At 39.8% G+C, this 26531-nt stretch overlaps 1 protein-coding gene across 8 annotated transcripts in view; it reads right to left on the bottom strand.

Moving 5' to 3' along the window:
- MLIP (muscular LMNA interacting protein) overlaps positions 1 to 24328 on the bottom strand; it is a 104884-nt gene extending 80556 nt beyond the window's left edge. For 2 of the 8 annotated variants that reach the window (XM_079297679.1, XM_079297683.1), the window contains exon 1: positions 20382 to 20576. In XM_079297679.1, coding sequence (XP_079153805.1) covers positions 20382 to 20444 — 63 coding nt within the window. In that variant the 5' untranslated portion in view covers positions 20445 to 20576. Of the gene's footprint in view, positions 1 to 8051; positions 8076 to 20381; positions 20578 to 24177 lie in introns of those variants that run through there. The other 6 variants (XM_079297684.1, XM_079297680.1, XM_079297681.1 and 3 more) reach the window with 6 other exon arrangements.
- Between the last annotated feature and the right edge of the window lie 2203 nt (positions 24329 to 26531).

Genomic DNA, 26531 nt, shown 5'->3' with positions numbered 1-26531 from the left:
CAATCCCAGTGCAGTGGTGATGTCTAAATGGCAACATTCCCTAAGAGGAAGGAGTTATGGTTATTACAACCTGACAACTGCTGTACTTAAATTTACATAATTAACAGTACAAATTGAATGCTCTTCTGACCATTTGATCCTTTATTGTGCAAGAGAGAAACACGAGCAGAGCCTTCTTAGATCACCCAACATACTAGACAATATATAGGGTGTAGCAGAATATTAAAAGAGGTTGTGAGAAGAAATAGCTTCAGAAAACATGAAGAAAAGACAAGAGTGTGTAAGATAATAGATGCCTGACATACTTAACATGCTGAAAATACTCTTTGAGACAGGAATCCCCTCTGCTATCAATCAAAAACAGTGGTTCTTAATATAGCCTAACACTTTCCACGGAGTAGGAATGTCAATGGCTGTTTCTTGGGGCTGTGCCCAGATTTCAGTCTACATGTCCCCTGCATTTTCACTTGTGTATATCTGGAAATTCACATCTAAAGTTTTGGTACACCTGCTGATACCTCTGTTCCACATCAAATATAACTCTGAGCAATTAATTAAATGAATTGACAGACAAAATTTACAATAATATGAAAAACCAAAGTTTCTGCAAACTTAAAGGGACATTTCCTGTACAGACAGTTAAGGAAACATATTTACTAAATCTACATGTGAGCTTGTTCAAGGTTCCATTATAGCCAAAGGAGAGAGAATAGGCACTTGTTAGAGTTAAGGTAGGCATCTAAACTACATCAGAGAATAATGCCCAAGAAGTTTCTACTTCCTTCCGTTGTCTGCAACAAGAGCCTGGACAACCTCTTCAGATGTAAATGCAGCTGTCTAAGCTCAGGAGAGATGATTCACAGCCTGTTGATTAGCTCTGTTAGCTAAAATAAGAATTTCTAAATTTCTGATTTTTGGGAATGAAAATCAGGTAATTGAAGCAAGCTCAGACTCTGAATTAGTAGGAGAAGAGACCTGGGATCTACCCACTCTCTCCCCTTCAATTATTTCTGAAGACCAGCAAGTAAAATATTAAAATCTCCTGTAGGTCTCAAACATCTAGAGCCTCCCTTCCACATCCAAAGTTCATAGCATAGGTCTTGAATAAACTTAAAATGGTATACTGACACTTTCTTTACAATTTCTGTATTGAAATATCACCTGAATTTTTTGTGGGAATGAATGCTGGAGTGCCAGAATAATCAAGAAATAGACCCAAAGGTCTTTTTTGGTTTTTTTGAAGAAAATACAACTAGGAACTAAATACTAAATACTAAATTTGAAAATTATTAAAATCAAAATATAATTTCCAATTACCTAGTGGAATCAAACTCTATGGATTTGGCATCATGATCAGGAAAGACCTAACATCAGAAGGGCAACATCAATTTCAAGGCAACATGTTAATGCCAAGGTTTGGTATGGCAGCAACAGATTCCTCAGCCATCAGGGAGATCAAATTTTTGGAATGGATTTAAATGGCAAGCTCTCAGTTAAAGGCACACCACAGACCCCTGCAAGCTGAGCTTTACTCTCTCCCAGGTGCAGAGACCAGCTCTCCTCTTCCCTTGGCCCTGCAATCATTTCTTATTCTCAACCCACTGCACACCATGTGCTTGTGAGGATAACATTTACCTGCCACCTTGCTTTATCTAAAGGAGCAAAGTGCTTTTTTCACCTTGCCTTGCTTTTTTTGTGTGTGTTCTCTTTTCCTCCCTTTTTCTAGCTGCCAAACAGACACAAGATAGCATTAATCAAAATGTTCTGGGTGACCTTTGAAGAGACACTCTGTTGGGAGCCCTCTTTACAATCTAAATGAAACACATCATCCAAGGAATGGGCTCTCTCGTGGTTACAGACAATTTCACCAAAAACAAAAAGTGTGGGCACACCATGACGTCAGGCATTAAGAAAAAAACTCTGTTTTAAGAGTATTCATTGTATAAAATCTCCTTGCCATTTCCTTCTGTACTGCAAAAGCACCTTAGCTAGTGCCCAAAGGGTCTACCTACCACTTGCCCAGAGAACGTCTGAGGAAGGACAGCAAGTAAAATGCACTTTACCAGCTATTATATGGTGAATGATTTCATAAAGCAGTTTTTTCCCAGGATAATGTATATTTTTTCTTTTGTGAATGATCTCCCCAAAAGCAATATTCATCTGACCAAATGCAGAGGTGTCCAGAACAGGAATCTACATCTAAGTCACATTCCCTTTACATGCAATAGAGCAGAATTGACACTTCTGAGATGCAGTCCATCCTACTCAAAGGTAAATGTTTAATATGAGTCAGATTAATTATAGTCTCATTTTTAATGGATATTAAGAAAAACTAAACCCACAACAGCTTCTCACTCAGATGCACATTATAGACATCTCAAAGAGGGGATATGATTCCTGTCTAAGGAACATTGGTTGAACCATTCATGAACAAAATTCCCTGTAAATATGAGCCAGTGGGTACTTAGAACAAGACTAAGAGTACTACAATATTGTAGAGAAAAACAGATTTGTATAAAGTTAATGTTATGCATTCTTGGGATAAAAACAAAATTGCCATGAGTTACCATATGAATTTATCATACAAACAAAAGTGGCAGTTCATACAACACATAATTATTATGAAACTTGCTGCATCAGGAAGTTTCAGATGCCAAAAAGAAAAACAGATCAAAACCTAAGAAAATACATCCAGGTTGTGCAAATCCACTTACTTAACACTAAGCTCAGGAGAAACAGGAAGATACAGGAATATCTGTCCTTTTCACAATGCCTATTTTTTCCATAAACATGAATCTCAAGTAACAGCAGAGGAAAGGACTCTGAGCTAGACAGACTGGACCTCCAATTCAGTCATCCATTCTTGTTTTCTGACCTCATATTGCCAAACCCTGTTCCTACAGGAGTGAGCCAAACAAGGAATATTATAGTCCTTCTTCACTCATACCATTTTTTTCCACGATTAACAAATGCCTCCATTTTACACCAGGAAGCACCAGATGCACAAACAAAAATGCAAGCCATCACCTTACTTGCTTTCACATTACTTCAAAACATTTGTGCTTGGTCCAATCCTGCATTCCTGAAACATTACTTCAGTAGAGATATTTACTGGTGAGGAGAGTTAGTGCTGGAGCCAAAATTACTTGATATTATCCATTCTGTCATCAATGTGACTCATCAGCAGTGGTCTCATCTTCCATCCTTTCGAGTAAAGTCAAAAAATTGCTAAGAATAGCAGCAGAATCTAAATGCAGAGTGTTTTTCTGGGGAACTCAAATCTTAGCCTGTGACCAATGCTGCTAATTGAATTTTTACCTCGTTCTTTTTAGGGGAGAACACAAACAGTAAAAGATAAGCTTTTTGTAATGTTTTTTTTTACTACATTGTCCCTTGTCCCTTTTTTTAATGGCAGCAAAATACCAAACTAAGGCTCAAACCCTCTTCTTAAATACTTTAACTATTTTCTGAAGAATCAGACACATGGGGATTTCCCAACAATATTTTGGAGCTCAGTGGTGAGCTATCATTGCAACACAAAATAAACTCTGACCTATTTGTGATAAAAATATTTTACATATGACATTCTTTTTCCTTCTGTCCAAACATCCCATTTCCCTTTTACTTTTAAATCAGCCATCAGTTTAACTACTGTGTTTCAGCAGGCACTGATGCTATGCATTACCAAATATGAACTCTTACGCCAAGTTGAAGGAGACACATATCCCTTATGTTAAATACATCACCTAAATGACTGAAAGAATTATGTTAGGGATCAAAAACTGTCATATTATGCTAAGTCAATTTCCTTTGAGTACTTTAAACCCACTCTACAGAAAAAAAAAAAGTGAAAAATCCAAATAAGCACAGAAATCATAAATATTTTTTGCACTAAGTAACTACCATTCCCTTCATCCCATTCTACTCCACAGAAAAAATGAATTACTGTTATCTTTCAGTGCAATCAGTGTAGCTATTTCAAAAACTGGGTAGAAATAGACAAATAGACATAGACACACACACCCTAAACAAATATTGAAATGCTGTCAAAACCAGGAAATAGTTAAAAGTCTTTTCAAGAAAATAATTTTTAAAAGAAAGAGGTTTATGTGTGTTTGAGGGGTGTCCCCCAAATTTTACCTATGTTTATTGCAGCCAAGCCTGTACAGAGAGCCCATAATAACAGCAGGAACAGGGACTATATCAGTATGCAAGCCAGCCAGCTGTCTGGATAAACCTGCCTTCTGTGGTGGTAAGCTTTAAAAAAAACCAAAATAGTGTTTGGAGCCTCATTGCTGTTTTTTTTCAATCAAAACAAAATGGTATATAATCAAAACTGGCTGCATCTGTAAAAAAGAAGCCACATGAAGCTGAGCATTAGCAATTAACATTGCAAGTGCTTTTCCTAAAGAGAAATACAGGGAAATACTATTTCCTAAAGGGAAATAGTGCTTACATTCATCTCAGTATTAGCAGCCAGACACACATTCTTACAACAATCATTTCCATGGAGTTATCAAATTTTTCAAATGCAGACTCTAGTCCCTATGGATATTAAATCACAGAAGCAATCCAAACAAAATCAGTGGAGGAGTGCTGCTAATGATGTGTGTGCACAGATCCTCACAAAGTTGTAGCCCTAAGTACTTATCAGAGAGGAACAGGTGCCAACCAGATGCCAAAAAAATAAATACTATGTTAGAAATTAATAGCAGTCAGTCTGTTGCTCCTGTAAGTGACAGAAGACAACCAAAATGAAAATAAAGGAACCAAAATACAACCTTGTAAGAACCCACAAACAACAAGGGCAACCACACAATCTAATTTATGGTATCTGATATTACTTCAAGCTTCCTAATGCTGACAAAATGCAAGGTTATCTCTAGACTCAAATAGAAAACAAACCATGGGACTGCAGAGCACTGCAAAGGGCAATTCTTGTTATAATGCCCAAAGCTCCTGCCAGGCTGGAGATGTTTCTTTAGCAGCTGCCTCACATGCCTGGAGTGCAGCGAGCAGGAGCACCACAAATCCTGTAAACACTTCAGAAAATACAGAAGAACAAGAGGTCAACCAAAAATGTGACACATTGCCTAGTGCTGTCGAGTGAGAAGCAACCACGACACTGAAAGAGCAGCAGCAAAGGATTGTCTGCAGTTCTGGAGAGATGTTAACCATAGAAATATTAATAGAAAAACAAATCAAGCAAAGAGCTGAAGCATTCTCACTTGAAGATACGATGCAAAGTATCACTCCCAGCTTTCTGAGCAGAAATGCATCTTCTAGTTATACAGCAGTCCCAGGATATAAAAGCCTTCTGTGTGCCTATCTACATCTATTTCTACAGATCAGCATAAGAACAATTGGTTAAGACTGAGTTGCAGGTGCAGCCGAGTGCTTTATGTGAAGTGCCGGAGGGTAAGGAGGGAAATCTTGTTTACAGTTCAGCTGGGCTCAGGTATGGAAATCAATGGCAAAACGTGTTGGTACAGAAGGAAAAGAGTTTTCCCTAGTATCAGCATCAACCCACGTGGAAAGCTGTGCTGATGAAGCCAGAAAGAAAAATGCAACAGCAACAAGGTTTTAGTCTCCTTACTGAAATCCATTAATATGTGAAAAAAAAAAAACAAACCCCACAACTGAAGTTTTTCATGGAAGAGGCTTATTAGTGTCTAGTGGGGAAATAACAGATGTTGGGAGAATCACTTCACCAATGCAAAGGGGTGCTATAAATATATTGGCAGAGGGAATTTATGCTGTTGAGCCATACTTAGAAGCTATTTACAGGTGTTCTCCCAAGTCGTCTGTGAATTCCACACAATTATTCACCAAAAGGCTGAGGAAACTTAATAGTAGGTACAAATGATGGAATTATTACATTAACAAATAAAATACAGATAGTCACACATCAATTATTAAAAGATAAGCTTGCTGAAAATTCAGCCCAACATATCCCCTGTTTTTCATTCTCCATCTCTGTTTCCATGTTTCTTGAACTTTTTTAATTCACACATATCTATTTAATTCTCACTCCCACCATCATGTAGTATTTTTTTATTTCATTTTTCAAAATAATTACCTTCTTTCCCTTTTCTTTCATTTCTCCCACTTCAGACTTTTTACTTTTTCTCCACCTTTTAAAAATAATTTTTAGGACTCCCTGCCTTTCCTATCTTATTATCAGCTTTCTTCTCAAGTATTGTCTAATACAACCATGTCTATGGGGTGCAGTACTAAAAAGGTTTGTGGTGCATGCCACATTTTGCCACAGCACCAGTGAGTGCAAAGAGCCCCAAGATTCACCCCTCTTTTTACATCACCAGTACTTTTCCCTGCAGCACTGATTTTACTGACATATGCAGCAAAGAGTAGAATGATTTTGCCAAGTCCCATTGCTTTGGGAAACAATGAAGTGCCAAAGCTTCACACCACGTAATTCCAAATAGCACTTATGCTTCAAAACTTCTCACAGGTTCAACTTATCAACCCCTACTTCTCCTCCATTCATTGTCCATCCCTTTTCCACATCTGTAAACTTACATGTGCCTAAATATGGGGATAAAACATCCTGAGGTACCCCTACTACCACTGCTGCTTATCCAAAGCTGTTACTGCCTTGGCTCAGCTCAGCATCCACCTGGATGTTCATCTCACAGCCAACACCAGGCTGGGATTTATTGCTCAGGTGTCCCAGACCAAATCTCCTGATAGGCAGCACTCAGTGCTCAGGAAAAGCTGCATTACAAAACCAGGCACCAGAGGCTTTCCTGACAGTGGAGTGTTGCTGTTCAGCTGGAGGAAGACAGACAGGGATGACACACCACAATAACAGGCCAAAATTGTGAAACTGGGAGGTGATAGCATAGTAAAACAGATTTGAAAAGTAACTGGCTGGTGCAAATAAACTTCACTGAGATATAATTCATTGTTCTGTGTCTATTATAGAAATTTAAAAGTTCCTTTCAACTTCTTTGTGGGTTATAGCCCCAAACACATTATTTGGCATTCCATGTAATACCTATCCAGCCACTTCAGCAGAATTCTAAATAACTGTTTTCAGCACACAGCTAATTGACATAAATGTACTTTCTGATGATTTTTCTGTCAGATACGTTCATTCCTCTGAAATGAAAGCAACTGCACAGAAAATATTTTAAATTTATAATATAATTATGGTTTTAAAACTTCATTAAAACTGCTTTTAAACATGCCCCATTTTCCAGCATAAAAGCATTGTGGATTATGGAAATAATTTTCTGTTTATGAAATCTACATATTTTAAATTACACACATTTAGTTAGAGAACTGTTTGTTGAATTCAAGAATATAACAGTTTGGGATGTTTATTTGTGCATCAGATGGGAAAAATTAAGTTGGTTGCAGTCCTCTGAAGATTGTTTCAAGTTCATTTGAATTCATGCTTTTTCCACATATTCAACAGCAGCTTAAAACAAACATCTGAACTTGAAAGACATTTATAAAGAATTCATATGAAGAATTTAGTATACAATAGCATGCTCAGTGTGTTCTGCAGATAAGTAGTCACTGGTTATTCCTTATCTTGAGCTAAAATTTTGGCCCTGATATAGATGATTCATGGGTGAAATTGCAACATACATCATAGAAAATTGCAATATTAGTAATGCTAAAGATGATGCAAATATTACTAATACTTATGCAATTATTTAGAATCTCCACTGGTTTCCAAAACAATAATTTGGAATTCAAATATTATCTGATTCCTTTTATGTTCACTAAGCTGGAGTACTAAAATCCCTCTCACAATTTTCTCCACTTCCCAGATTTAAAAAAAAATAATAAAAATGGCTAGGATACTTCCCAGAATGGCCTGATTCTCTCAGAGGCAGGCACAGTCACATCCTGATCAAGCCCTGGTCTCTTCTTTTGAGAGCAAAAGCTGTTGCACTGTACACAGAAGCATCCAATAATGCTAAAAATACCTCTGCATTCTGCTTCAAAAGTGAAAGTTGGTTTTACAAAACAGCCTATCAACTCCCTTCACAATCTATGCTGCAAATTCTGTCCCATACCTGCATGTCCCACACCTGCAAATACAAAAACACTGTTCTTCATTGTTGGGCATTCCACAAAGATCATCACTTTACAAATAATGCAGTCTTTTTGGAAGAAGACATACACATGTAAGTAACAACAGATTTGCTGGGAAAATCATCATCTTCTCACTCACACATTGATTGAAAGTGGCTATCTGCTTTTGAAGGGACCTAAATATATATCATGTCAGTGACTAGCTCTCTAAATCATTTATATGTGATGAAAATTTGATAAATTCTTGGACTACACTTAGCTGCTGGATATCCATTTAGAACTGTACCCTCTCACAGACACCAAAAATAGGGTGGGTAGAACATAAGACAATCTCTGTACTTACAAAGGAAGACAGACCACTATCAAACCACATCACTGGCACCCTGAAATAGCTCACTGAGGTAACTACTGTAACCACTTATGCTTTATACAAAAGCCATTATTTCAAATATAATTCCACCATTGGAACAAATTGTCCTTGTTTAAGGAATCTGAAAGAAGGCAACTATCTCCTACATTAATGAAGGAACATCTAAACCTGTAAGATTCTGTATAAGACATAGTAATTACAGAACACAAAAACATTAATTAGAAAATGATAATATACAATTTCATAGACAAATAATGTTTTACAAGAAATCTACAGTACACAAGGAATATAAGAGTATATAAGTAATTCTCTTCTTAATAGAGTTTCCTATCAAAAAACTCCAACATAGAAAGAGCAAAGAGATTCCTTCAGAACACTGGGGTCAATATTTCAAAACATATTTGAATTTTGAGGAATATGTAATATTTCTACATCAGAGTATATTCTGAAAATCTACATCAGCATGTGTCAAAGCATATCCTAATTCTACAATGCCCAATCTCACACCCCTTCCAAGACTTACACTGCCCAGAGCATCATGAAAATTATTTCCATATTTTTACATGACACCCATATCTGCAGTACTTGAGCACTTCACAGAGGCAATACTCCTAGAGTCAAGTGGTCTGATCATTTACACTTCTTTAAAGTGACTAATATCTACAAATTTAGCTGCTTTTAAGAAACTGGTTTAACTTGTCCCTAGCAATTTGGAGAGTGTTACCCACACACTTTCTGCCAGGGAGTAATTTCTGAGAGCACTTTGCAGCATGCAGAACTCTTTTCTGGACACATCTCTTTGACTGCCATTATATGGAAGGGTGAAAATGCCAACTTTCCCTTTCTTTGGACATCTCAACAATTTGACTTGGATTTTCTGCATATGTCAAAAAGCTCATATTATTAAAAAAAACAATAAATATTCAGTTGGAAACAGAAGGATGAAATATAAGGCTTTATTTAACCACACTGTACTTAGAATACCACTGAGGATAGCTACTCCTTTTTTCAGATCCCATTGTATCCTAATTTGTTGGCCATGGTGACTCCTAAGCAAAATCACCATTGGAGAACAAAGAAATAGCCTGTAATCCTGTTATTGACACTTTCATCATAACACTTATGAATAAAACAAAGCAAAACAAAGTGAAAATTAAATTTGCTCTGATAATTCTATTTCCCAAACTTAAAAGTGCTGGAGCCTCTGAAAACCCCAGGCAATCCATCACACGATGCAGCACTGTGTCAGCACAAGTCATTGGCAAGGTTGGAGAATCACAGCCCTGACAGGATCCTAAGCCTTAGAAACTGGAAAATAATTGAAAATCATTACAGGAATAATTTATCATTATAATCCTTCAGCACATACACTTCCTGTCTCAGAAAAGGACACTGTAAAAAAAAAAAAAACCCTGACATTTTTTTTCTATTTTTTTAAATATGTAAATATCTGTGTCAATTCACCTAAAATATTGCAAATAAGATTGTTAGAAGGAAAACTGCTGTATTTTTAACTGAGATCTGTTCTATCACATTAGTGAAAATATGATCTATTAAAGAAAAGCAGAGAGAAAGACAAATCATGTCCTTTGCTGGAATTTCAAACACAAATACTTTGCATTTTGCCTTTGTTGTCTCAGACTGAAAGAGCTGAGTTTTGGCTCAGGAGCTTTGCTAAGAATGACTCTTTGTCTGATTATCACTTAACTCAATTGATGTTTTGGGTTTGATCTGGGTATATTTCAAAGTGCATTTTCTAAAGAAGAATATTAAACCATTTAATTCTTGCTTGAGGCTGAAAAAATCTAATGATCTTTTTCAAATATTCTTGTTATATAAAATCATCACCAGCAGCTGTATTCTTAAGAAGCAGCAAAATGGTGATAAATGTACTGCCAGGAGCATTTTCTGAGATGCATGGAATTTCTATGAAAACAATTTCAAATCTATTCAACAGGGGAAAATTTTTGATGGATCTTCCCTGAATCTTCAGTTTTAAAAGTTTAAAGCAAATCCTGTTGGTTCATTTCATACCATTTAAAAACATAACATTTAAAAAAACACTATAATTTCCTCATGTTTGGTTTCCAAATGTTCCTCAGGATCAAGAAACATGACATAGCAGAGAGAATGGCAATGATTCACTTTCTGCATCATAGGGGAAAATGTGAAATTGCTTTGGAGATTTCTGTCAGTTCTGGGGTATGGATACATTCATTTATGTACAATTCAAGATATGAAAAACTTCAGTTACTTTCTACTCTTCAGAAAACTGAACAAATTAAAAGTGGTTGAGCAATATTAATTTTTCACCTATGTTCAGCAAATCTGCTTTTGTTCATTTTCCTCAAGAACAAATCTTTGTTACCAGGAAGGTATTAATATGGTACAATTTCCATCAGAAAGTATTTTGCAATATGTACTATAAGTCATCAGCAGTCCTTCCAAAAATGTTAACTGTTAATTCTCAACAATGAAGTATTAAATGCAGTAAGGTTTCCTTCATGCTCAGTCAAGAGTTGAAGCTCTGCTCCCCTGATGCAGAGAACTTGGGGGTTAGGGGAGTGCTTCCCTCTAAAGGAGCAGCAACAGGAAGAAAAGGTTTTGGGTGGTCCTAGAAACTAGGGAGCACCAGGAACTGCTGCGTTTTCCATCCTGTTAGGAAGTGGCAGGTACTCACCTGTGCCTCATCATTTGTCTGCAGCACAAACCCATTCCACATGTGGCTTGTGTTCCTTCAGCCTGCCCTTGCAAACATCAGTGCAGCAGACTATATGCTTAAAAGGGAAATATAAGCTACCCTACTCCCACTTCTCCTCATCCAGTGGAATCTTCTTCTCAAGGAGAGATGAAAATAAGCAACCATCACTTGAGGGAGGCTTGAGACCTCATTTGATGTGATTGAAGGTGCAGGCTGTACTGAGGTAGGGCAGCACTCTCCTGGGATAAACACCCTTGTTCTGGTTTCTGGAGATAAGCAAAACAGCCCAGCACAGAGCAGGAATGAGGTGGAGAAGCAGGAATGAGCTGCCAACAAAAGGCTGACCCAGTAAATGGGGATCAAGACCACCAAAGACTCCCAATCCCCTCCAACCCGTTTCCAGAAGGATCTAGAATAATGAACTGCATATGACAACTAATTTGCACAGAAAGTGAGACACTTAGCTCCAGAACAGGCAAAAACTATCAATAAAAACATATCCCTCAAAAAAACAAGGCACACATGTGATCCAGGACCCTAGACAATCCCTCAGGAGGATTGATGCTGGAACCAAGACTGGTGATCTTTTTTCCTTTCCTTCTTTCTCCCTCTCTTTAATATCTCCTTCTCCTTTCACCCTACTCCTTACTCAAAAGCCACTGCAGTGTATTTATGCCATAAGGGACTAACACTCCCGTTTCTATGCCATGTGTATAATTTATTGATAAATCTCCACAAGTTTTTGTAGACCCTCTGACTCTCATGGTTCCTTTTCAACCACAAGCACCTGTGAATGTTGGGTGCTCCCTCTCCTTTAAGGATAGGACACCACTTGCATGTTCTCCTTCCAGTCCAGCTTCATCAACATCCAGCTTTTCATCCCTTTTCATTAACCACTGCTCTCCTTTTATTCTGTGCAATGTCATGTAGCTTGTCCTGTTTTCAGCTGGGATACAGTTCTTAGTAATACACTGAGGTTTCAGTTTTTCCTAACTGGTGGTTACTCTAGATCAAGGACTTCAGTTTCCCCTGCTGAGCAGATACTCAAGAAGCTGGGAGTGGGCATGGTCAGGAGAGCTGACCTGGACCACCCAAAGCTATGAGCCATACAGTGGAACGCCATGCTCAGTATATGAACTGGGAGAAGCTGGTCAGGAGGGGCTGATCACTGTTCAGGTACAGTCTGGGCACTGGTCAGCAGGTGATGAGCAATTGTATTGTGATCATATGTCTTTGTTAGCTTTTATTCTTCTCCCTTTCTCTGTTTCATTATTGTCATTATAATAACTATTATTGTTTAATTTTGTATCAACTAATTGTTGTTTCATGCTTAAGTTTGTTGGTATGGTTTTTTTTAATTCTCTTCCACTACGTGGGGTGGGGAAGAGGAAGGAGGGTGCAACTGTGGGGTGCTTAATTGCTGTCTGGGGTCGAAGCACAAAAATCTCTATTTTCAGAATTCATGCAAAAGCAAAAGATTTAATGCTGCTGCTCTATTATTGAGTGCTTTCAGAATTCAAAGATCAGCGAATTCAAAACATTAGACTTAAAATGCTGGAATGAAGATGCCTTAATGATAAGCACAGATTCATTTTGTATCCATACTGAATGTGTTAAAGGTGATTTGCAGATAGGAAAAGCTATTAGCATGTTTCATGACAAATGCTGTAGTGTAGCTTCAAAATTAGATTAAAGAAATGTTTGGAAGAGACCTCCAAAAATCATGCACTCCAGCATATGGATTCAAGTTCAGACTACTGCCAAATCAAGACCATGATTTCATATGGTTAAGTCCTGAAAAATTCCCAGAGTGGGTAGTCCACAAATCCCTGGTTGTTCCAGTCCTAATACTTCTAACAAAAGAATTTCCTAGAATTCATTCTGAATTTCAATGCGAGCAGCAGCAGTAGACAAGTATCGCCCATAACTCACACATTCCTGAAGGATATCTTGGAAAAAAATAGGGGTTTTTTTCTAAATAACAGTCTCCATAGCCAAATTTATTTCTGGAAATGGTTTCCCACTTTTTATAACTCTCAGGTTATACCTGGGTATTACTCAGAGGAGTATAAAAACAATAGCATACCTCAGAAAAATCTTTCCACTTAACTGGTTTTTAGAGAGTTCCACACCTAGAACCGTTTTCTAGAACTCTTTATTAATCAACATGAGCTGTCTCTCCATAGTTACACTGTTTTTTTTTGATGGCTCACCCAATATTCAATCACTTGAATTGCACTGCATGACTTTGTGGCAGAAGTTGATCCAACTGTTACAGGGGTTCTTATCTTTCCTTAGCTCAAAACATTAAAACAGGCCATTGCTAATTGTTCATGAAAAGCCTCTTTTACCACAATATTCAAGACTGTACAGGAATCTGCTGCACTCCTCTTCTGAATCCCTGTGTGATCTTGCATGGTATTGTTTCACATCACCTCCAAATAACAATGCACTGATGACATCTCTCCACTGACACAACCAAAGCCTACCTCAAATGTTCCAGCAGTGCCTCTGTAAGACTGGCATTAGCCTGAAGTAAAGGTAGCTCTTGCCTCATTGCATTTATGTTCAGTGACAGGATTAGAAAAAAGGGCAGACCAAGATTCAGTGGTTCCCACTTTCTTTTGTCCTGTTTAATGTCACATCAACAGTGCTAAAAATAAACTGCTATGTGCAGGGTCCAAGTTTATTCCCTCCTCCTCCTTCTGGAAGATTGCTAGCTGACGTGAACCATGCTTCCACACAGTTAGGCAGGAATGCAGCTCCAGGTATGCAAGAGGAAATGCTGATCTGGCTGGAGCTCTGCCTTGGTCACTTTCTATACCTGTACAGCAAGATGCAATTGCCACCCTGTTAGGATCTTATTGCTGTAGTAACTACAAAGCCTCAGTCCTGATCCACAAAGCTCTGGGTTATTTCTAAGTGGCTCTTCTGAAGTCATCCTTTTTGCCAAAGCCCTTGGGACAAAGTAGCACAAAATTACCTAAGTGTGTCAACTCATCCACCTGAACTCAGCTACATGACAAAATCTCACAGAGGAGGTCACACACATCCTCTACAGCAAGAACTACAACCTTCCTCTTAGGTAAACAGGAATAACTTAAATTAATAATTTAAATAATTGAATATAAAACCTTCTAAAATTCTATATTTTTGTGTTTATTTAATTCCATATGTCGTGAGAAGAACACAATACTCAAACTTCAGCACTGAATTATCAAATTGAGGAAAGTATTCAGGCAGGCAATGTATTTTTAGGACTTTCTTTTATGGGTAGGGGTGTCTTACAGCAGACAGAAGTAGAAAAGTCAAAGTGCAAAGTAAACCAGTGAAGAAAGCAGACTTAAACAAAAATGCACTTTGCCCTTCAACTTTACTCTCTCACCTGAATGTAAATTGGCAGTCCAGCAGCCACCAGCCTGTCCTTTACCAGGGGAGAGAACAGGCAGAGAGGAGGAGGGTTTCCACGGAATTCACAGAATCACAAGGTTGGGAGAGACCTTCAATATCATTGAGTCCAACCCATGCCCTAACATCTCAACTAGACCACGGTATTGAGTGCCACATCCAATCTCTTCTAAACACATTCAGAGATGGTGACTCCACCACCACCCCAGGCAGGCCATTCCAGTACTTGATCACTCTTTCTGTGAAGAACTTTTTCCTAATACCCAACCTGTATCTCCCCTGGCACAGCTCAAGATTGTGTCCTCTGGTTCTGTCAGTTGCTGTCAGGAGAAAGAGACCAACCCCACCTGCCTACAGCCACCTCTCAGGGAGTTGTAGAGAGTGATGAGGTAGCCTCTGAGTCTCCTTTTCTCCAGGCTGAACACCCCCAGCTCCCTCAGCCATTCCTCACAGGGTTTGTGTTCCAGCCCCTCTCCAGCCTTGTTCCCTCCTCTGGATGTTCAAGCGTCTCAACGTCCTTCCCAAACTGAAGGAACAGAACTGGACACAGCACTCAGGGTGTGACCTCACCAGTGCTGGGTACAGGGGAAGAATGACCTCCCTGCTCCTGCTGGCCACACCATTTCTGACACAGGCTAGAGTGACATTGTTTGTGTGTATATGTGCCATTGGCTTCCTCATGGTGTGCAACCTGCTGAGACATTTGGATGTTCTGTGCTCTTTGCTTCTCCCCTCAGAATCCCTGCCATCCTCACACCCCATGACCATCACCTCCTCTCTCCCAGAAGAAAGAGATGACCGTAGCAGTGCTGTTCCCTGATCCTACACCACTGTCCCGGCTGGATGTGTATGAGGGTGGACACCCTGAGCTCTGCACAGACACCAGACACCTGATACACAAGGAACCCACAGACCTGCTCCTCTCAGAGAGTCCAAGTTTCTTCCCTGGAGCAGCAGCCACATCCCCCCAGGACCTTTCCAGGCTGCTGTACCCCGAGGAGGAGCAGCTCAGGGGCTGGTGTGGCACACAGGCTGGGCTCATCTCCATGAGCAGACAGAGCTGTTGTGTGGTTACTCAGCCAGGAGCATTCCTGCTGTGCCAAAGATGATCCCACTGTCTGGGCATTTGACTCCCTGTATGTGCACAAAGAAACACTCTTCCCTCGGCTCCTCTCCCTTCCCTGTGGCAATCCACAGAGGCCTGAGCACACCTCTCTGGCCACAGCAGGACTGCCTGCTGCAGCCCCAGAGGGAGCATGTCAGAGGACTGGCCATGGGGTCCTGCTCCTGGCAAGGCAGCCACAGCCACAGCTCAGGAGGATGCTGCCATCCCTAACCAGCCCTCAGGCACAGGAGCCAGGGTCACCTGGCAGAAGAGTTTCCATGGAGGCATGGCTGTACCTCATGGACACTGCTGAAGGCTTGTGGGGAACCTAATCGGATTTTTGCCCAGATTGTTGACTTTTCATAGCTCCAGCCAGGATCTTTCCCAGGCTGCAAATCTTTCTCAGAGACAAAACAAGGGAAGGTAGAAAGAAAACACAGATAGACACCTTGTGTTGACTACCGAGCCATGTGAGTGTCTGGTGATATTTTGCAGAAAGCATCTTTTCAAAGAGGTGTTGCCTTCTTTGACCAATGAGTCTTTTCTACTTTGTTTTTCATGATCTCCCTTATATATATGCCATGGCTTTTCAATAATTCACTCCTTGCTGCTTGGAAGGAGTCATGTTGCTGTACTCTTTTGCCTCTTCCCAGCCCCACAGTGACAGTACCCAGTGTTTCCTGCCCTGCCCACTCCCACCAGCCTCCACCCAGCCCTCTGAGCTCCTGCTCTTCCAAGAGCCCTTCCCACCTCCTGCTCGCTTCTCACCTGGTTTGCACATCGTTAAATCAACAACAAAACCTGCAAGCAGCACCTGCCATCACCTCGTTAGTCACCATCCTCCATTCTGTGTGGTGGTGCTCCTTTAGGTGGCAAACTTCAGGAATCAGGCTGCCTTCTTCAAGGAATGCCAACTTCCCACACTTCCCTTGGGGAAGGCCTGATACTGACAGGACTCTTGCTGTTGCTACCAGAGTACAAAGATTAACCATTGCTTCACTTGGGTGGCTTGATCCAAATTGCCTTGCTCTGTATAAGCTGTATCCACATACTGTTTGTGAAAAGCAAATGCTAAATCTCTGAATGGAGTCCTGCAACCCTGTCATTCAAAACCTAACCTTAGTGCATTTCAAGGAGTGCATGGTATCCTTTCTGATGCATATTTCCATCTGGTTGATTTATTTTTCTCTATAGAACTGTTCTTTATTGCTACTCCATGTAAGAAGAAAGTAAGGAAAAACCCTTCTAATGCAAACTAAAGTACGAAGATTAATTTTTCCCCGTTGAACATACCAATGTAAACATTATTTTAAATGCAATAGTTCATGTGCTGTTTTTCATGGGGAGAGAACAGAACAAATAGGAGAGAGACAAGTGTGAAATACAATTAAAATAAATTCAAATAAGGCAATATGCATTAAGGGATGAGAACTTCAGAATGAAAAGAGGCTATTTTGAGGTGAGTCATCATTTCAGTAGGAAAACTTTGGAATTACTGTGTCCTTCTGAGCTATCAAAGCTATGAAAAGGAAAAGTATGTCCATCTACTTAGTCCAATCTATTTCATAGTGAGTCATTCTATTCTCCCTTCACAAAATGGGTCCTTCATTATCTTCCATTCTCACAGTCAGCTCCACACAAAGACTCTTCAGGATTCTGGCTGCTCAGGAGTCTTCCTCCAGAAAGCAAGGACAAGAATTCCTTAACAATAAATTTCACAAATATTACATGAAGTAGCCTGAAGTGGTGGAGAATTTTATGTTATTTATCTCATCCACAGTAAGCAGTGAATGTAAAGGTATAATACGACTTCATAAAACTGTCTGTGAGGTTGTCTTCTATGATAGACTCTGAGCATGAACTGGTCTCTCTTTGGCTCACATGCTACAATCAGAGTATTTTCAGGATGACATAGACTTTGTTCTTTTGAAAATAGCTATAAATATTTGTAACAAGACATACAAATCCAAGATTGGTCTTAGACACACAAATACATATAGCCATAGAACTACAATATTACAGAAATAACAAATGCAGTGGGATAGCTCACATGGCTATAGTGCTGCAAGGGGCACAGGCTCTTCAGAAAAGCAGAGAAAAGAAGACAATCTCTTGTGAAGCAGCAGCTAAAATGTGGAGAATGTTTGTACAGATTAAACAACAGGGCTGGGTGAGTGCTTGTAGGTCAGGATGGGAGGAAAGGTCAGTGAGGGTGACATCACAGTGGGACTGGGCTACAGACAGCATGGAAGGGCTGAGGAAGTGGAGAGTGCTCCTCACAACAATTTCTTTAAACAACTCAAGGAAGTATCTGGACTGCACACCCTGTTTGGGTTTTTTCATATAAGACTTAAGCTTTTGTGAAACCTGCAGAGAACAAAGTGGCACAGCACAAGCAATGCAGACAATTTCTGCAGGGCATCAAAGACTGCTCCTTGATGCAGGCACAGGATGGGCCAAGCAGTGTCACACACAGCTGGAGCTGCTATTCATAAACAAGGAAGGAGTGGCTCTGGATGTTATACTCAGGGCAGCCTTGGCTGTAGTTACTGTGAAATAGTGAGGCTAAGACCTTATGGGGAACTGAGGAAGACAAGTACCAAAACACACACCCTGGGCTGTAGGAAAACTGACTTCAGCCTATCCAGGAGCTGGTAAGTGGGATAGTGTAGAAGGCAGCCTGGAAACACAGGGAACTTGGGAAAGCCATCATGTCCTTGAAAACAACCTCTTACACATGCAAGACTGTTCATGATTCAGGAATACAAGCAGACTTATCAGGACACTCAGTGTGCCACACAGTGTGGCAAAACAGAGTTTGCAACTGGACAGCACAGGAGATGGAAGCAGAATATGAAATAGTGCATGTGTTTGCTCCACTGAAGTTAAATATGTGAACAGACATCAACAACAGCATGTCCAAACAGTATCTGTAGCACAGATTGACACTGCTCCCATGCAGTCAGTTGACCTGACCTGCATGTAACAAAGAGTAAAGGGCAGAATCAATAAAAATCCAGGAGATACAAAACTAGGGAAAAAAATGTGGGGGCAAAGGGAAATCAATCTAGCAAACAGCAAGAAAGGCATTAAGACTAAACAGGCAGAGACAGTTTGAGGTGGGATGTAGAGGAGGCTGGGACTCAGCTGGAAGGGGACAGGAAAGGGCTGGGAGGACAGGCACAGAGCAGGGGCATTCCTCCACTGTCATCAGAGTACTGTGAAACCCCTTGAGCCAAGGCATCTCTGTCCCCTCGCTGAGCATCCACAGGAATGCGACCTGCCATGCTGAGGGACACTCTCAGAAACTCTCAGAAAACGTGTTGGGAGGATTTAGTTGTGAAACTACTGAACAGCGTGTGACATGGCATGGGTGTCAGCAGGGCTCCCATCAGTGGGGTCTCTGCTTGCTCCAGTTTGCTACTCTTAAAATTAGTAAGTGATGCACACAGGGAAGGTCACCAGCAGATCATTAGTGTTCCAAATGAAGCACTCTGCATTTTGGAAAAGCCTTACTTAAGGTTGGCTGCTCAGTTCTTTGTGCATGAGGATATGGTCTGCAATTAGATAACCATACTGGCTGATTACACTGCTATGTATTTTCCCTATGCACGAGCTAGAAAAAAATTGCAGAGAATTCCTTGGAAACCTTCCCTGAAGATCAAGTGGATTTTACACTTTATTTTCATTTTGAAAAGTTTTCCTCATATTTCATATATCAACCACTAAGTGAAAATGAAGTTACTGTCTAAAGAATTCATTAATTAATGAAAAAATGAAAAACTAAAAAAATAAATAATATTCCTATTAGAACTTAATGCTAAAGCTTTATCAATGCTCTTTCAGGTATTACTCTCTAGATAAATACTGCTTTTTAAAAGAAAAAGTACTGTAAGACAATGTCATTACTTTCAGTTTCAGTGCTTTCCTTATTTCCTACCCAATGCACCTTGCCTTGGTGAAGCTGTATTGAAAACTTTACTAACTCACAAGTTTGCCAAAACTAACTTATCTGAGGCTGGTAGAGGCCAACATTGTGATTAAATGGGAGTAAAACTGGCCCACTATGAAACAAAATGAATGCAACACCACCATTTAAGTGCTAAAAAATTCAGTGCTAATTTGTTTCTTAGCAAGAGTGATGACCACCTTTCTTCACAGCTTTGCAAAGCCAAGAATAAACTGCCTTTTTTGTGATATCAAGAAAAAAATCTCATTAATGTAAGTCAAATTATGAATTGCACTGTAAGCTTCATCTAATTAGGAATAAGTTGTATTTGACTGTTTTCACTTTATCTTAATAATTTGTTTTGGTCACACTGCTTTTCAGTAAGTTTCAGGCTCATGCCAGACATAAACAATTTCTTCTGCCATTTACTGATCTCAAGTTATGGAACATAATGTGCAAAGATATAGTCCCGTAAGAAAAATACAAGAAAACCACTGATATTAGCTATCAGTTTGGGTTATGACAACACAACAAAGTTTAACCAGATTTCAGTTTTTGCATTTCACATGCACACAAAATACATTCACAAATGTCCATAATTTCCACAGAAATGTACTATCATAATAAATTTAATATACACAAATGAAGTTTTAATCTTCAAGGTCAATGGTTAAGGAAGATGGGAAATACTCGTATAAAGTACAACGGATATTTATTTTTCCTGCTTATAATTACATTTAAAAAAATTAAAATATCAACATTTCTCAACATATCTTACCATTTGCTTTTCCTGTAGAGCTTCTCTTCCTGAGGCTTTGCTTTCATGTTTTTCTAACTCCATTTCCCAGGGGAATAAAAACCACCTAATATCCTGAGCAGAAGTGATTCAACCTGACTACATGTTAGATATCCCTGTACTTTTGGAGTCAGGAGAGAAAAGTATCAGGAGCACTGTGGCAATTTCTGGTCAGCGTGTGTTTCCATTTATAGCCATTGAAAATCCACAAATAGAAGCGTGGAGAGAAGGCAGACAGCTGCCTCTGATAACAATAAACATTGGTTTGGTATCACAGCAAATTGTTCAGGATGGATTTTGGTTATCAGCCCCATATCCCAAAAGCTCATACTGAACAAGTCCATGAAAATTAATAGCTATGTCTCAGTAGCACCAACTTGAGTTCATAGAGATAATAAGCAAAGAAAAATAACAAATATAATTCACTGGCACCACATGTGCCAGTCAAGAGGAAAGCATACAAAAAAACACTTTAAAACAATGCTTTCCATAACTATTGGTCTTTCCCTGCTGGGTGTTTGGGACTATATAGGAGCTATCCCTATATTCCCTCAAGCAGAGAGTACTCTCCTATCCTAATATCAGAATGACATTTTGCACTTTTGAAATGCAGGTAGAACTGCTGAACTTCCAGCAGGCACTGTGAAGAAATGGCCAGTGAACAACTAACATGGAGCTGACAGCCATACGAGGAGTTTGTGAGCTGACTGTTGAAGAACAACTTGGCTCTGGCTCAGAGTGATAAAGTCAGGAGGCCAATATTAGAAACTGCAGGGCTGGAGGAACCTCTCAGCAGCTCTGCTGAGGATGCCAAGGTTTACAACACACCCTGCTGTTGCCACATCCACTGGGCTCATGTTGTCTACGGTGTGATTCACACACAGGGCTGGCTCTGCATGTACCAGCAAGGGAAGGGGAAGCATGAAGACACAGAGGAACACAAAGTGTTTGCTACTGTTAAACAAGAATGTGCTCTCTGGTGATCTGTGGTTCATTAGACATGCTGTAAAGCTGGTTGTTTAAGCTTCTCACTAAATCCCTAGTAAACAGACATCCTTTCCACTTCTTCCTGTAAACACATTGGTAAAAGAGAACTCTCATAAAATAGATAAATAAGCACATTGGATAAATTAATAAATAAATATTGAACCCTTTTTCATCTATCATTTTACAACAGCCCTAACTAAGCACACTCCTTTCTACATGTTTCTTGATAGATGCTATACTCACATGATCTTTAGGGCCTTGGATAGGAAGAAAAGGTAGCCAGTCATCTCCCAACAGTCTATATACCTTATATATAAAAAGCTAATAAAAAAATTAAACTGTTCCTTTTCTGAAACACTCTTCAGAACAAACAAAAAGTTACTTCAGTGAAAATTATCTTTCTTTAGCCTTTCTCTTACCTGTGTTTTTAGAAGTGTAAGACAGCCCTCAGAAGAGTAAATCTGGCAAGGCAAATGCAAGGAACTAGTCAAATCTGCAAGGGCTGCTGTAGCAGAGGGAATAAATATGAGCTTGATGTCATGAAGTAAAAATACACACCACTGTGTCTCCTGGAAATGCTGGGACAAAAGGAGCAAAAGTGACATAATACCCAGAGGAAAGCTGCAGTTCTCCACTCTTCAGTGGGCAAGCAAACAGCAATAAGAAGTTCATATCTTCATAATCTTTTTTATGAGACTGAAACCTATCCCTGTGGCAAGGGATTTCATATTGGCTTTGCACTTCTTGAAGCCCTCAAAGGAGGTCTTCAGTGGGCTCCAAACAGCAGCCATGCTGCTGCTTACATTACTGACCATTCCTGTGCTGTAGGTGAAGAACCTGAAGCCCCTCCAGTCCCCTTAATCTGGCCATTTGCAATGGTTTTAAACGACAGACAAGGACAGAAGCATCTCAAAGAGGGCACATTCAGCTGCATGGCTTGGTGCCAACCCAGCTCTGTCCCCCTGGATGTCAGCAGGCTTCCAAACAGCAGCTCCCAAGAAGAGCCCCTTCCTCCTTGGGCTGGGAACAGATATCCATGTTGGGAAAAGAGCAGGCTCTCAGTGGTGCAGGAAATCAGCAATGATGTATACAAGCAAGCAATGGCAGATTTTTATCTGGTGTTTATGCTGCACGTAACTTAGCACTCATCCTAACTGCCCTAAAACTTAATCTTCCATCATGTTTATAGTCTTTATTTGCAGGGTCTGATACTGTTTTCATGTGTCAGCTCACACTCTGATATCGAAAACAATCACTACAGAAAAAGACAAGGAATTGATTATGGAGTGAACTGTACTCAATAATTTAACATAAGATAGTGGCGATAGCGTTTCACAAGTGGATTTACCATTAACATTCTTGTAACAGCATCTAGCAGCATTCACTTGAGAATCTCCACTTCTCATAAATGGAAACTGCAAGGTAGTTGCAGCAAACTGCATTGGAGACAGGAACACGAAAAAAAGGCTATGAATGCAAGGGTATGACACCAAACTTCATGCCATCACACTAAAATCAAGGAGCCTAGGAAACACTGGATGCAGAGGTCTTCCGTGGCCTGAATGCTGTTATATAAGGACCCTGGAGATAGCATAGAAAAGCTGACATCACCTTATTATCGACCACACTTTGCTCATCATGGCATTCCATCACCAAACCTGAGGAAAGACCATGATCCTAGCCATCTGAGAATTTGGTTTTATAGAATGATGGGAGCGCATTTCTTATTCCTAGAGAGAAATATTGGTTATTGTACTCCAAGAACTTTCTGAGACACTGTTAGTAACTGTATATTTCCTGTTTTACTTTGCAAGGGGAAACATAACAAACAGGTGCTAAGTAAAAAGCATGTTCTAGACATTGCCTAAATTACTGTGCTATTTCCAATTGCTTCTTTTTATTACAGTTACTCATCTCTTGACACCTGTTTCTCTTTTCAGAGCAGGAGAAGAGAAATAAGAGGCCAAGAGAAGAAGCTGATGGAGGAGAGGGCTGTGAGCTTTCTTGTAAGATTCAGGTGCTGAATATCCCAAATAACAGTATTGTATAAATGAGGCATTTAAACAGATGTGTTTTCTGTGCTCATTTAATCTGCTGTTCCTGGAGAAGGAAGCAAGTGAGTATCATGATGTTCGTGTGCTACTATTAGCTATGTTTTTATTCTTGTGGCTCCTGCAATCCTTTCAATTTGCACATTTTCAGCCTGGCTCAGCAGTAGCCCAGGGCTGCCAGCCAGTGGCTGCACCACACGTCACACATTTGCACTACTGCTGCCTCTCTAAGCCTGTAGCTTTTATTTGCCCAGCATCCGACACATCATAACAATTCAACAGAAGTATTAATTCCACCCCTGATGTGGTCAATGAGACTGTACTCAGTTGAAAACTGTCTACTTAAGTCACATTTACCAGTTAAAAACCCTAAGACTATTACAGAAATTGCTCTCACAGTGATTTTTAAATCTCTAATGTGGAGAGCATTACTGTCCCATACTTCAATCAAAAAGCTGAAAGGAACAAGCAGCACAAAACCCAGTAACTTCCTCACTACTTGCAAGTGCCAGTCCAGCAGATGGCACAAGCTGAGCTTCCCAGGTTATTTCTGGTGCTCGCCCTTCTCTCAGCCCCATCGTGCCCTGCCAGCAAGCATTCCCTGTGTTACCCCAGGTCACATGCACATGCCTGGAAATGGCAGGACCCCAGCAGCATTCCAGCTGGTATTCCATGGCAGGATCCCTGCAGAAATGAAGAGCATGACAGAGCTGCAGAGACAGCACACGAAGCAGGCTTACCTTCCAGGCAGCCAGGAGCCAAGGGTGGGAAGCTGATCCTTAAGAGAGATGGGTCCACATTCCTGCTGCAGCACCCGACAGCTGCTGCTGTCACTCCCTGGTCCACCCTGCTGGCTCTGCAAACACTCACCGAGCAGGAGAGAGCAGGCGGGGAAAAGGAAAACAGCACAGGCACCACAAGCCTCTGCTCTGTGCGAGAGGAAGCAGAGTCCTGCATGCCATGTACAGGGAGCAGAAGGCTCCTTGACAAATATTCTCCAAAGGGAGAAGTTTGCTTATGTTTGAGGATGAAAACAAAGAAGGTTATTTCAACATCACAATAAATTGATTCCAAGAGCTCAGAGCCTTTTGTGACATAGCAGTCCATGGAAGCTGTACGCTCTTCTCTTTGCAGGTCTTTTAAGTCAGTTGTTTGAAGTGGACTATCCTTGTGCTGGCAAGGTCCTAGATCTATTGTCCTCCAGGAGCACAGATAGGAATGGAAAACCAGACTATTTTTCTGTCAGATATCCATCATTTCAGCTGTATACATGATGTTCCTGAATATTACTGCTGTATCTCAGCAAATCAAATTATCCTGGGCTGTAAAATATACATCAATAGATTAGTTACAAAAAAAAAAAGTCTTCCCCCCATATTGATTGCTGCTGTTTGGCATGCCTTCCTCCACAATGATGGATGTAACCATGATGAGATGGGGCTTATGAAATACATTAATAAAGCATTTTATACCTTCATAGCTATATTTTAAATTATGTGGCAGCTGAGAATGAGAAGCCCATTCCCCATAGAAAACAAGTGACTGCTCCATAGGCAGGCAGTAGCGTTTTCTAGTCACCTCCCAGGTCAGCAGGAAATGAGGGCACAGGATATGAGCTGCCATTAACAGACCAACTCCCACTGAGCCTCTCCACCTTCTGTCTCTGCCCATTCTTATCAAACAGCCAAACCTCAAAAGAGACATTACTCAGTGCTGATAAGGACACCAGCATCTGACCTTTACCTCTGCACCTCTTCCAAAAAGCAAAAGCAAAACATAATCAACTGCCAATGTTTTGATTTTTTCTTAATCAAACCTTGAATAAGCATAGGCTTTGATAGATGTGTGTATAGCTGCATGTCCATAGTGTTGCCACTGTAAGTTTATATTCACAGCAAAATTCTCAACACTGCGGTATGAAATTTGCCTTGAAAACCAGTAAAAAAGGACAGATAAAAATCTCAGTGCTTAAAAGTTATCTGAATGGTGACAGCATTTGGTTAAAAGCTTGTCATTTTGATAGCAAATGTTTTGATTTCCAAGATCTAATGAAGAATCTAAAACAAACACTTCTGCATGGGAAGTAAAAAGGAAGGAAATACCAAGTTCTCAACAGAACTCTTATTTTACTAGCTTTCAACTACAACTGCAATCTAGGGCTGATTTATAAGAGCTGAGGGTTTGTTTGTTTGGGTTTTTTTGCAGTCTATTAAGACACAAAGTAGTAGTAAACGGTTCATTACTAGCTAGAGTGCAAAAGCAATTTCAGTTCTGAGATTGATATTTTTGCAACATGCACTGATCAAACATTAAATCGTGGTGGAAGAATCTTATATATTTTGGAGGAAGAAAAGAGATGGGAAACAAATATTTTAAATATAATTTCATTTATCAATATCATTTAAGCCTATGCTTATGCACATTATATAACTTTAATATTACAGTCATAGCAGATTCTTAGATAGTGTTCATTTTGCAAATGAATTAACTTAATATTCTATTGCTATCATCAATCACAAAGAAGATGTACAAGATAATAAAAAAAACAACAAGTGGATGCCATTGACTTGACATTACAGTGTTAGTGCATATCCGTCTATTCAAAATAAAATATCCCTTTTGTTAGAAGGAGATATTTTTCTCTTTGTGACAGCCATACCCTCCTGGGAACTTTCTAATTCTGTAAAAGCCAGCTACCAGCATTCATTGAAGTTATATATGAATGATCACCTGAGAAATCTTTCCCAAGAATGTGAATAAAATATGAGGATTTACCAGGTCACTGGGTTGTGTTATACTACGTTTGCAGGAAAATAAACTGTACAAACATCATAAAAACCATCAATACACACTTAATGTACATGAAAAGAAAGTCATGGCATTCAAGTCCAGCAGGGCCAGACCCCACCTCTGAATTAAGGCAGCACCATGGAATCTCAAATAAAGAACATTCCTTAATGGTTCTTCTTAAGCAGCTTAAAATGCAGTGAAGAGAATATAAGGATTGAAAACAGTTGTACAGGACAATTTGCTCCTAAATTCTTACCTCACACACACATATACATATAAAATACAGGCATACTGCAGTAAGGCA

Source organism: Erithacus rubecula (assembly GCF_903797595.1).
Source record: "Erithacus rubecula genome assembly, chromosome: 2".
Taxonomy (NCBI): Eukaryota; Metazoa; Chordata; class Aves; order Passeriformes; family Muscicapidae; genus Erithacus; species Erithacus rubecula.
This window is presented reverse-complemented; position numbering and strand designations above follow the sequence as displayed.